The following is a 13799-nucleotide window of genomic DNA, read 5'->3' on the forward strand; positions in this document are numbered from 1 at the left end:
GTGTGTGTGTGTGTGTGTGTGTGTGTGTGTGTGTGTGTGTGTGTGTGTGTGTGTGTGTGTGTGTGTGTGTGTGTGTGTGTGTGTGTGTGTGTGTGTGTGTGAGAGAGAGAGAGAGAGAGAGGTCTTAAAGAAAATAGATGATTCGTACTATAGGTACCAATTTTTGTAAAAAAAAACAAAAAAAGAAGAAGAGAAGTAATATAAAATGAAGGTCTTTCTACCTATCTAGTGTTTGAGTACAAAAATATATTTAATATAATGAGATACACTTTCTGCTGTTGCCTTTGTCCTTCAGTTTTATTGCACATAAAGGAAAATATGTTCCTTTATGAATTTATACTTCCGTTCAAAAGTTTGGGGTCAGTGTGATTTTTTTTTTTCTCTCTCTCTCTCTCTCTCTCTCTCTCTCTTTTATTCAGCAAGGATGCATGAAATTGATCAAAAGTGACTGTAAAATGTTACAGAAGATTTCTGTTTCAAATAAATGCTTTCCTTTTCAACATTCTATTAATCAAAGAGTCCAAAAAAATGTATCATAGTTTCCACATAAATATATCAGTGTATTAGAATGATTTCTGAAGGATCATGTGACACTGAAGACTGGAGTAATGATGCTGAAAATTCAGCTTTGATCACAGAAATAAATTACAGTTTAAAACATAGTATAATAAAAGCCAGCTATTTTAAATTGTAATGCCATTTCACAAAATTACTGTTTTTGGTCAAATAAAGGCAGCCTTGTGAGCATAAGAGACTTCTTTCAAAAACACTAAAATAATCTTACTGACCCCAAACTTTTGAACTGTAGTGTATATCCTTTCTAATACTAATAATTCTGAATAAGTTTTTTGTTGTTGTTGTTAATAAGCAAAGAGGGTATTTTGCATTCTGATACTACAATAATTAAACCAACCCTATTTTTTATTTCAAGAAGGGAAGAAAAACATTTACAAAATATTGTAGAATCTGTTGTAAAATTATTCGCACACCATTTAGAACCTCAGGATTTATAAAAAGAACCACAGATGATCGAAAATCCAAATCCAAAACTGTAGAAAGTGTTTAAATCAGAGAAGAAGAATGGAGGAAGGCTAAGATATAGCATTAGTTGTTTTATTACAGGTACACAGCACAATCCCACACATGAGTTTGATTGGTTACAATGCTTTCTTTAGGTACCGAGTGGGTCGATCCTGAGGACCCGACTGTCATCGCCGAAAATGAGCTGCTGGGAGCCGCAGCTGCCATTGAAGCTGCCGCCAAGAAACTAGAGCAGCTCAAACCCCGAGCCAAACCCAAGGTGAGGAAACGTTTACCCACATCCCTCAGGAGCAGCTTAACTGCTTGACATTTTACATTCAGCTTGGAAAATCCCACTCAGTGCTCATATATTCTGAAGCGGATGTTCCTGATTATTGTGTCACATTTGTGTAACTATTCCCGTTTGCATTGCCCAGTTTGGATTTGGATTTAAGGTAACACAAATGATATGAATTATGAATGCAGCATGAATGACCTCATCATCATCATCATCTTCATCTATACTGGAATGAAAAACCATTGTGATGATGTTCATACACATTTGAAAAACCTTTAAGATCAGTCCCAATGTTCAGACAGTGATGGAAATGAATTTTGCTCTGTTCTGATCAACAGGAAGCTGATGAGAGTCTAAACTTCGAGGAGCAGATTCTGGAAGCAGCCAAATCCATCGCTGCAGCCACAAGCGCTCTGGTCAAAGCTGCATCTGCCGCTCAGAGAGAGCTGGTGGCTCAAGGGAAGGTATGAACGTGCCTCGATGAACATGCTGTTGAAGGAAACTTCATCCAGAATGCCCGGAAATGCTGTACTTTGTTCAGACAGTAATGCATTTCTCTCTCTCTGTCAGGTCGGGGCGATCCCAGCAAACGCAGTGGATGATGGACAGTGGTCACAGGGTCTCATTTCTGCTGTAGGTCACTGTTACAAGTAGAGCTAGAAGAGCTTTTGAGCTTAAAGGGTAGTTCACTCAAAAATAAAAATTCTGTCATTATTTAGTCATATCATGCTCTCATATCATTATAAACGCAAATGAAGGTATTTTGAGAGTAGATGATGACAGAATGTGAGCTAGCACTTTAACTTTCTCAGTTTCTTCTAAAATATATTTCGATATAGTGGTTTTTGATGAGGTGGATGTTTAACATATTTTGTCCATGAATTCATTGGCTCTAGGCGCGTATGGTGGCTGCAGCTACTAACAACCTGTGCGAAGCGGCTAACTCTGCTGTTCAGGGTCACGCCAGTGAGGAGAAACTCATTTCTTCAGCCAAACAGGTGGCAGCATCCACCGCTCAGCTGCTGGTGGCCTGTAAGGTCAAGGCTGACCAGGACTCCCAGACCATGAAGAGACTGCAGGTCAGTGTGTGTGTGTGTGTGTGCGTGTGTGTGATACTTACATGGTCATTTTTGAGTTACATGTTTTGAAAGACTCTTGTATTAGGTTATTAAAAATGTGTATAGTAGTAATAGTGGAAGTCAGATTGATCCTAATTGGATTCAATACAATTCACAAAAAAACTAGTCCATGAAAAAATAATCCAATAATAATAGTAATCCTTTAATACTAATACTGACTTCTCACAAGGGCTGGGCGGTATGGGCAAAAATTTATATCTTGGTATTTTTTGGCTGATTTGCGATATACGGTGTATATATCTCGGTATTTTCGTTTTTGTATTTGTATTTAAAAAATCTATTTAATATATATATATTTCACTTACCGCCCAATGTTGTCCAACAAAACAATACATATTAAAAGCTATGAAAACAAATAAAGTGAATGTAACCATGTAAGCCTTTATATTATGTGCATAAAAGGGTTAAAAGTTGTTTTAGGCTATTTTGATTTCCCCATTACAGTCACTTTACAGTCAGTGCTATCATAAAAATAGACTTACTTGTAGGTTTAAAATTCTACATGTCTCGGTTATTGTCCAACTACAAATATTTCAGCGAAATGCATTGGCGGAAATCCCGGGGGGGGGGGGTACAGGACCCCCCCATCTGAGGGTTGTCCCCCCTAATATAATGATTAAAAACCACGCTGTGTATTGTAAATAACAATGTTTTATACTTTAAATAATTGTGTAAGTAGTAAAACAACACAAACGGGGCAAAAATGCGTTTTAAGTTTAGAAACATTTTGAGTCTCCCCTCAGAAATGTTATGTTTATTAACCCCCCCAACTGTTTGACGAAATTTACGCCCCTGGCGAAATGTATATTTTAGTCAGAATTATTGCGCTCCTATTTAATTGAGCTCTGTCTGTTTGGCGAGCATGCGTGCGGCGGCGCTCGTTCACTGAAGTCTGTGAAGTTTAGCGGAGAATCGCAAAGCAGAAGGCTCATGCACTTCTGACAGAAAAATGGAAATATTTCCATGGCTTTCTAACATTTACAGACGGAGAATATGCCTGTGAAATGTAAGTTCTGCATTCAGGAAGACAGAACATCTCAACACATTAAACAGCGCGAGTAGCCTAGTGTCTCTGTCAGCAGCACACGCAGCCTTTCTGTCAGAGCATATGACGGGCCGAGCCGCTTAAACTAATATGCCAAACCAAACTATAAACTATGTCTTACCAGTTTTGAAGCTTGTCACATGTTTAGAACTAATTGGATTATGCACTTTCTCCGCAGCAGCTCAGTCTGTGTCCTCCGCTATATTTTCAGATGCGCTTGTATCAAACTGTATATCGATATAAATGGTATTGCCTCATATCGAATCACTTATAAAGAAAATATCGATATATCGTACAAACTCGAAATACCGCCCAGCCCTACTTCTCACATTAAAAAAAAAACATGAAAACATATTTTAAAACTGTATTTGGTTTTCACAGTAACTGTGAATAATGTAAACAGTATTGTTTTTTTTTTTTATTGTTTTTTTTTTTTTTTTTTTCAACCAGCACACACACACACACACACATATATATACCTTTATTGTAGGGAAGTTTTTTTTCTCAGATAAAAATATCTATCAAATGCATAAATGTTTGACCCCCCAACATTGCAATAATAATAGAAATTTTGTAATTTTCTATGTAAAAAAAGCCACTAAATTATATGTATAATTATTTATTTAAGGAGAGTATCATAGGTTACCCAGTATTTCAGACAGCTCCAAATGGGTCAAATTGACCTGCATCCTGACATGAGTGTTTTTAAAGTGGAAGTGAAGCAGTCAGTTAAGTTAACATTATTTAGTAAAGTGATTTCCACTTTGATAAAAAAATATATAACAAACATGATTAATGTAACCATTTTAAAGAAAAAAGGATGTTTTGTTATAGCTTTTGGAGCAAGGGCACCACCATCTTGCATTACCACTGTGTGTGACTTCACGGGGTTGGTTCGCTCCGATGGCCAGTGAAGTAATAGAAGCATTTCTTAACATTTTGAACACACGAATGTTATTTTAACACACAAATAATTTGGTTTTCACCATAATTTGGATGAATATTCAACATCAAACTGTCTATTTGCTAAGTTTTGATCGTGGTATCCCAAACATTGTTTTCATAATGCCAGGCGCAAAGTGATGTAACCAGACGACGCTTCATCATTCATGTCGCATTTTATTTTGTCAGACCATTAAGACATATGCATTACATTGACTGGTTCACCAGTTGTATGTATCATATTTTATGTTCACCTGCGAATACAATTAGCTTTCCTGCTGTTAACAGGACGTAGTGTTTAACTAATCACCTAACGTTATCTGAACAATCGGACCAGTGCTGCTTCCTCAATAAAGTTTATCATTCTCACGTGTTTTAAGCCTTATTAGTTTAAATATGAAAGTATTTAAAGCTATTCAAGTGTGAGACAGCACGGAATAGATTTCAATGCGGTACTTACACGCTGTGATAGACTTTTTCTGAAAGCGATTTAAATGCGGTACTCAGGCGTTGTGATAGATCATTTCTGTTCGTGGCTTCACGCTGGCGGCGCTGCACACACACACAAAGCCACAGCTCGGCTCGGACAGCATGCGAGTAGGCTACCAAATTGAGCTTTATGTCGCGCCTTCATCAGCAAATGCACACAAAGCACGTCAGAATTACAGTCTTGAGGAGTATCCACGTAAACGAGTATTGTTTCCGATCCGCACTTTACCGATGCGGTTTCTTCAACCCCTAATACTGCTCGGTCCCATCGCCGTATCGGCTCAAATGCATAGGCAATTGCACTTATTATGGACTTAACAGTGCTTTCAATGTAATCTTCCTCCATTTCAAAACATTCGTGTGTTCAAAATAAAGAAATGCTTCTATTACTTCACTGTAGCCAACGTCACACGTGGTGGTAATGCAAGATGGCGGCGCCCTTGCTCTAAAAGCTATAATAAAACAACCTTTTTTCTTTAAAATGGTTAGATTAATCATGTTTGTTATATATTTATTAATCAAAGTGGAAATCTTGACTGACTGCTTCATTTCCACTTTAAAACCCCATCATTTCCTCCTGCAGTGGTCTGACACAAATAAACAATGAGGAGTTAGTTGTTGTGTGTCCACCTCTCAATAAAGCCTTTAAATATTCAGTGACACAGTGAAACCCACTGCACCCCTCCTGCCTCCAGTCAGACAGCTGTCGCCCTGCACAGGGTGAAGGCTGAGGTTTAAATTTAAAACCTAATAACCCTGAGATCACCATTATATCTTCCAATCACGATAGACACCATTTTGAATTTGAACACATATGAAACGTATAAAAAGCTGGTTCTGAGCAAATCAGTAACGTGATTAGTTAGCTGATGCTGCATGCTGTTTTGTCATGCAGTGACATTCAGACATACAGTATATGTATATATCTATGGTATCGATTTTGCAGTCTCCTGTGCTCTGTCCTAGACTGAGGAATCTCTGGTAAAGCTCCATGTTTAGTTTAGCTGTGTTTTAGCCTTGCAGCAGTGAGATAAATGTAATGCTGGAGCAGGAATAGATGCAGTTCCATCATCTTGTCTTACACACTCCAGCTGTCTGATGTGTAATGTGCACTGATGAGTGCTTGTGATAACAGCAGTGCTGATGAGGCGCTGTGGAGAGCTGCTGGGAGGCTTCTGCATTTTATATAAATGGTCCTCAGTCTCAGGAATTAGATTTATTATATCGATTTACTGTTCTAAAAAAAGTCAATGTACGTTTGTTTATTAAGCTTTGGGACATTAATAACAAAGTTATGAAAAGCAAGTTATTGTAACAGCTGGATAATTTGTCTCGTTCTGTTAGAAACACTAATTTACTGTTGAACACACTCCTTTAAATATGAATGCAAATTGATAATTATAGATTATAACTAGTGATGAACAGATCAAGAAATTTGTCAAATATAGGATGCTGTCATTAACCAATGCAGATTGTGTCATAGTTATTTTAAAATCATTAGTATGTACCCAATCATTCCTTTGCTACCGCCTACATTACTCTGACCAGTCATAACTTGGTGCTGACTTCAAACCAATCACATTTTGTTTTACAGTCAGAGTAACAGATGACAGTATTTTGACTGATCTTTTGATATATGAGTTAGTGGCACTCTCAGAAGATCAAACTTGTGTCACTCATCCATTACAGTTTTATTCACAGAACTGCACCTGCTCTGTGTCTGTCTGGCTTTCTCAATAAAATAAATTGTCATAGTTGGTCAGTTTTTCCAGATATAGCAGGTCTGTTTTTACCTGTGATATACTTCCCCTTCGGCACCATCCTACTTCTGCTGTTATCAGTCTGTCCATGAGAAAAGTCTTCTTATCTGCACAAAATTAGATGTAGCACCAGCAGTATTTGGTGAATCCAAATTGTTTCAATAGAGCGGTGCACAGTAATGTAAAATGTCTTCTGTGGCAGCAGTGCAGAATATCTTGGCTATGCTAGTTTGTGTATAAATTGCAGGCCAGTCCTTCCTCTTACAGAAATAAATCGGTCTCTTGACAGCTGAACACACTCAACCCTAAATCACACCTTCAGCCGTGTACAATACCTCAAAAGGCATAAAAAATTAAAATATATTCCTGGAACGTTTGCCAAAGGATCGCCGGAGATGTGTTTGGTTCAGGCTGCTCTCTCCACAGCTGCATTTCCTTATAAAGCCATCCCTAGAATCCAGACACATGCAGAACCTTCCTACAAACATCTCGACTTCAAACCTCTGCTTGTTAAAATTTACTTCACTGGGTTCTTACATAGCTGTCATGATTCAGCTTTTGATAATGTGGATGGTCCAAAGTTTCCACAGATTTACATTGACTTGTAATTGTACTTGTAGCCACAAAATAAAGTAGTTGTAGTTGTACTTCTAGCTGCTAATTAGTATTTGTTTTTGTAGAGTACTTGTAGCCTCAAATTATAGTTGTACCTGTAGATGTAATTCTAGCCACAAATTAAAGTGTGTGTGCTTGTAGTTGTACTTCTAGCTACAAATTAAAGTTAATGTAGTTGTAAGTACTTGTAGCCACAAAATTAAGTAGTCATGGCCACAAATTAAAGTCATTGTATTTGTAGTGTAATTGTAGCCACAAATTAAAGTTGTTGTATTTGTAATGTACTTGTAGCCACAAATTAAAATAGTCTTAGCCACAAATTAAAGTCGTTGTATTTGTAATGTACTTGTAGCCACAAATTAAAATAGTCTTAGCCACAAATTAAAGTCGTTGTATTTGTAATGTACTTGTAGCCACAAATTTAAGTAGTCATAACCACAAATTAAAGTAGTTGTATTTGTAGTGTACTTGCAGACAAAAAAATAAAATAGTTGTATTTATAATGTACTTGTAGTCACATATTAAAGTAGTTGTATTTGTAGCCCTAAATTAAAGTAATTGTACCTGTAGTTGTACTTCTAGCCACAAATCTAAATTTCCAAGGGGGCTGCCATGTGAGAATACAGTGCACATGTAAATGCACCATGATGAACACCAAGACAAGAGCAATTAAAGAATGCTTTAATACTAGGAATCAGCCCCGTTACCTTGGCATTACTGCAGTATCTCATATTTGAACAGTGACAGTCATCTTTAGGTATTTCAAAGTAAGTTTGATGAGATTCAGTGTCTCGGCCTTCTTAAAGCAGAGAATTTGTACTTGTGAGCAGAATGTGTGTTTCATTGGGTTTTGTTGAATGCTGTGTAAAGTACTCTTGACATGTCTTTTCTTTCTTTAGGCCGCAGGTAATGCCGTCAAGAGGGCATCAGATAACCTGGTGAAGGCGGCTCAGAAGGCTGCGTTTGAGGCTCAAGATGATCAGGCTGTGATGGTGAAGAGCAAGATGGTGGGCGGTATCGCTCAGGTAAAGAGAATATCAGTTACAAGTCAAACACTAGCACATTTAGATGTATATGAACTGTGTGTTTTGTTAGAGCATTTCCAGCACAACAACTGACATTTTTCATATAGTGAATTAAAGCATGCAGTTCGTTACCTTCACTTTCATGTTTCCTGTCAAAGTTCATTGACACATGCAATGTTGTTTTAATGTTCATTTGTTAATTACTATAAACAACCAATTAATTTGTAACGCATTTATTAAATTCGACATTGTAACTTCACTGTTTTGTGGGTAAATATAGAAAAATATTTTTATGGGTTTATCAAACATCCTTTGCATTCTTTGTATGGAATTAAGTATTTAACATTGAAGCTCAACAAATGAAATATCACTTATATGTACTTTATGTGGAACACCATCATTAATAGAAATGTAAATAGGAAAGCCAGCAAAAGGCTTGTTTGCATGTCTGAGGCACAAATAGCTGTATTGTTAAATGATTGCATTTCCTGTGCATTTTGATGCAGTTCGTTGCACCTGTCTTTTGTCTTTATAAACTGTAGAGTTTTTGCATCTAGATCTTGCATGCATTGTGGATTTTCATCTGTGTGTGTGTGTGCCCTCAGATCATCGCTGCTCAGGAGGAGATGCTCAGGAAGGAGAGAGAGCTGGAGGAGGCCAGGAAGAAGCTGGCCATGATCCGACAGCAACAGTACAAGTTCCTGCCGTCAGAGCTCAGAGAGGATGGACAGGATCAGTGAGCCGCATCATAGACTAATCAATGACATTCAGAGTTTGAGAAAAGTAATTAATGATATGCAATGAGTAAAAAGTGAACTATGTATCAGGATGTCTATTTTAAAAGTGTTTTGTTTATTTCTGTCACTTTTTTGAGAATTGCCATGACAACTTTGTTTTGTTGTATTTGGATAATATGCAGCATATACAAATCCTTTTTAATTTCTTCTAATAGATCTATACATTTTCTTTTCATTTCTAGATGAATTAGTTGAGCAGTGTGTTTTGAAAGCTCGTGATCATGGCAGGGGCCAAACAGTGTTTGTAAGCTTTTCAAGAAAACATTTGAACTTTCAATTTTTTTCCTTTTTATTTTTATTTTTTTGTATGGCAATTTGGACCAGTGGTGCAATGATTAACTTTGCGTTTAAACAATTCATAGAGAAAACATATCATTTTCTAAATAAAAGAATAATAAAGCTTTGAAATGTTACAAATAGTATCCTCCTGTTAATGTTTTTGCAGCATAAATGTTTGCTTTTGTGATAACTTGGTCTACTGGTATTTCTATCAAAATTATATCTTTTATAAAGCGCTTTATTGTTTTGTTGTATTTGGATAATATGCAGCATATACAAATCCTTTTTAATTTCTTCTAATAGATCTATACATTTTTTTTTTTTCATTTCTAGATGAATTAGTTGAGCAGTGTGTTTTGAAAGCTCGTGATCATGGCAGGGGCCAAACAGTGTTTGTAAGCTTTTCAAGAAAACATTTGAACTTTCAATTTTTTTCCTTTTTATTTTTATTTTTTTGTATGGCAATTTGGACCAGTGGTGCAATGATTAACTTTGCGTTTAAACAATTCATAGAGAAAACATATCATTTTCTAAATAAAAGAATAATAAAGCTTTGAAATGTTACAAATAGTATCCTCCTGTTAATGTTTTTGCAGCATAAATGTTTGCTTTTGTGATAACTTGGTCTACTGGTATTTCTATCAAAATTATATCTTTTATAAAGCTTAAAAGCCATATTTCCATTTTTGCTTTTATAATGTGTGTTTTTTTTTTCTTCCTGTTGTACAACAATTTAATGTTGTAATTTACTGATGTAATGCCCTCACAGATGTAGACAAGACAATATTAGATTAAAAAAGATTTGTAACAAGAATTGGTTAATTACCATGGTTGTTTATCAAATAATAATCAGAGTTATTATAAAGAACTGTTTTTAAGAAATTATAAAGACTGTTATTAATAGATCAAATATATAAACCATTTAAGTTTTCACCGTTACTGCCTTTCCTGTTGCATTCAGTATATTCTGAATCTTGCCTGCTTTTATATTTTATAATTGTGTATTTATCTGTTATCAGTTTCTCACCTAAAATAAGCAAACTCACTTAGTCGATGTGTTTAACTAAAAACTCATAAATTCACTGTTTTGCAAATATCTCCCATTGCATTTGTGTGTTTTTTTTTCTTTTTTTACAAAGATGCTGGTGTTGGAGGGTTTACTTGCATAGGCCGGTAACACGAATAACATAATTTATGAACATTTTGTCATACTTAAAATATCCGTACTTCGTGTGCATTCAAATATCAAGGTGAATAATTATTTGCTTATCTACAGAGATTCGTATTTAATCTAGACTTAAACTGAGAGTGTATCTGAGTTCAAAACATTACCAGGAAAGCTATTCCAAAGTTTAGGAGCAATATATGAATGTCTCTACGTCCTCCTGTGGTGCTATTCTAAAATTGAAATGATATGATATATGATCAGAATTTCTATAAGAACTGCTGCATTTGAACCACATGCAGCTTGTTTATGGAGACGGTGGGACATCCAGCCTGCACTGTACATTACAAAAATCCAGTCTTCCGGGGATAACCCATGAACTAGCTTTCTCTATCGGGGACAAAGAAATGGTAACAGAAATATTCCAGTAGTAGAAGAATGCTTTCTACAAAACTGGAAAAGTGGTTTTAAAAAATTTGCTGCCAAGTGTGACACTGTAGAGAAGGTAACAGCAATCATCATAAATAACATGCTTACAGCTTATGTTTAAAAGTTTTTGCGTCAATTATTCCTCTTTTTTTGGCACAAATCTGAAAAAAAGGCTTAATTTTATCTTGATACTGCATGTAATATCCTCTCACTTTCAAATTAAGTAGATATAGTTCACGATTTAAAACTTACAAACTGTGCCTTCGATGTCATTCCATCTCATCTTCTAGATGTTGTTGGCCCAACGATTGTATGTATTATAATTATAAATAGTAGTCCAGCCAACGCTATAGTTCCATCCTGCCTAAAGCATGCGGTAATACACCCTCTTTTCAAAAAACCTACACATTTAAATATTTATCATCTGATTTTTTTGTTTTCTTTTTTAGCAAAAATATTAGAGAAGGCTGTTTATCATCAGCTGATCTTCTTTTTTTTTTTTTTGTATAAAAATTTATTTTTTTATCAATTTGAGTCTGGTATTAGGTCAAAATACAGTACTGAAACTGCCCTTTTAAAAGTAAAGAATGACTTGATGCTTGCAGCCGACTCAGGAAAGGGTGCCATTTTGATTCTCCTTGATCTTACAGCAGTATTTGATTTGACACAATTGATCACTATATTCTTTTAACGCGATTAAGACAATGGGCAGGCATTCAGGGAAATGTTCTTAAATGGTTCTGTTCTTATTTAAAGGACAGAAGTTCTGTAATTCAATTGTGAAATCATTTCTGTGATTCTGCAGTTTGTTTTTGTGGGGTTCCCCAGGGATCAATTTTGGGGCCCATTCTATTTTCTATATACATGTTTCTGTTTGGTTCTATCTGTCAGAAATATAATATTGGATATCATTGTGTAGACGGTGCACAATTGTACCTTCCATTGAAAACAGATGATGGATTAAATGATCTGATGAACTGCCTGTATGAGATTAAATTATTAGATGGCACAGAATTTACAATTAAAGAACTTAAAATTAAATGAGGCAAAACAGAATGCCTAATAATTGGTTCTATTAGGCCATCTGTGCACATGTTAAACTGGGTCCTGTTGCCTCAAATGTGCAGAAGCAAGTAAGAAACCTGGGAGTGGTCTTTGACTCGGAGTTTAAAATGGATAAGCAGGTCAAATCGGTGGTTAAGGCTGGTTACTTTCATTTAAGAAATATTTAAAAAATAAAACAATTCCTATCGCTTGCTGATTTGAAACAGGTTATGCAGGATTTTATCATGTCAATACTCTAACTCTGTACCTGGGGCTTCCTGCTGTTTTGTTGAATCGTCTTTTACAAAATGCAGCAGCTACTGTAGGCTTCTGACTGGGACTAAGGCAGGTCAGTGTTTCCCCTATGTTAGCCTCGTTGCAGTGGCTAACAGTCAACTTTAGTGTCCAGTTTAAGGTTTTATTGTATGTTTTTAAAGCTTTGCATGGCCTAGCACCTGAATACATTTCAGATATGATTCAATTTCACTCTACGACTCGGCCATTAAGGTCTTCACAAAAATTGCTGTTAAAGGTCCCTAAATCTTGCTTAAGTCTAAGCAAGTTAAGTTGCGGCACACCGTTTTTGGAATAACCTGCCCCTGGAGATCAGATGCTGTATGACACTGGGTCATTTTCAGTCTTGTTTAAAAGGGCATCTACTTGCCCAAGAATTTGGTCGAGCTTGTTATTGAATATTTTGGTTGTCTTGAGTTTTAAATGTTTTTATGTGAAATGTTGTTTTTGTTTTTTTGTCGTCTTGTTTTTCTAAATGGTGTTTTTAATGGAAAGCACTTTGGCCAACCTAATAAGTTTTTAAATGTGCTACACAAATAAACAAACTAACAAATGTAAAGCTAACTGTCATCAGCATAACAATGAAAGCTTTGTTTCATGATAACATTACGTAAAGGGAGCATGAACAATGAATACATGAGGACCTAAGACTGAGCCTTGTGGTACCCCATATACTTAACTTGTTTTATGTTTGACAATTCCTCATTTACACACAAAATGGTACTGATCTGAGAATCTGAACATGCCTGCCCACAAATGCTAATGTAATCTTCTAGTGTTTTTGACATAAATCAAAGTTTTGAGATGGTTCTACAATTAACCAAAACGAAGTTGTGCCTTCTTTACAAGCGGTTTAATAACTGCAAGCTTGAAAATCCTTGGAACATGACCAAGCAGTATTTCTCATTTGCCTTGACACTTAAATCAATTTTTTGTTCTTTCAAAAACTGCAAACACAAATTGAGCATTTTATGCCATGTGTTTGTAAAGAAAGTACTAGCATTCAAAAACCATCACAATGTCAATATAACGCACCATTGAACACAGTTGGCAAATTATATGACTGAAATAGGTGGGAAGAGGAAATCGTTGTGCAGGCAGTGAAAGTGTTTTTGAGAACATTACCTTTAAGTCATAAGTCATACAGCATATTGTAGAGATTAAAGAAACTATATAGACATAGTGTTTAATGTAGTTAATGTACATCAGTTGTTGTTTTTTTCCCTAGGGTGCTTGAATAATCCTGACCTCAGTATAACTGGAGATGGAGGATTCAGAGCCTCCCAAACATGGACAAAATCACAGGGTCAAATGCAGAGCCCATTCAGCAGGACGAATCAGAGCAGGGGGACGTCACTCTCCCAGAGACTTTAGAGAAGTTTCCAAAAAAGACCAGAGTTCCTCTGGAGAGGATTCCAGCCGCCTCTCTGCTGTGCACTCAGCTTTGTCCGTCTCTGC

General features: G+C 36.1%; 1 protein-coding gene across 1 annotated transcript in view; it reads left to right on the forward strand.

Moving 5' to 3' along the window:
• The window catches only part of LOC107568645 (talin-2-like), a 72435-nt gene extending 62892 nt beyond the window's left edge, over window positions 1-9543 (forward strand). The window contains exons 41-46 of the mRNA XM_016254617.1: window positions 1176-1300; window positions 1657-1782; window positions 1889-1951; window positions 2215-2397; window positions 8208-8333; window positions 8939-9543. Coding sequence (XP_016110103.1) covers window positions 1176-1300; window positions 1657-1782; window positions 1889-1951; window positions 2215-2397; window positions 8208-8333; window positions 8939-9073 — 758 coding nt within the window. The 3' untranslated portion in view covers window positions 9074-9543. The remainder of the gene's footprint in view (window positions 1-1175; window positions 1301-1656; window positions 1783-1888; window positions 1952-2214; window positions 2398-8207; window positions 8334-8938) is intronic.
• Window positions 9544-13799: the final 4256 nt, after the last annotated feature.

Source organism: Sinocyclocheilus grahami, unplaced genomic scaffold, assembly GCF_001515645.1.
Source record: "Sinocyclocheilus grahami isolate Dianchi unplaced genomic scaffold, SAMN03320097.WGS_v1.1 scaffold1268.1, whole genome shotgun sequence".
Taxonomy (NCBI): Eukaryota; Metazoa; Chordata; class Actinopteri; order Cypriniformes; family Cyprinidae; genus Sinocyclocheilus; species Sinocyclocheilus grahami.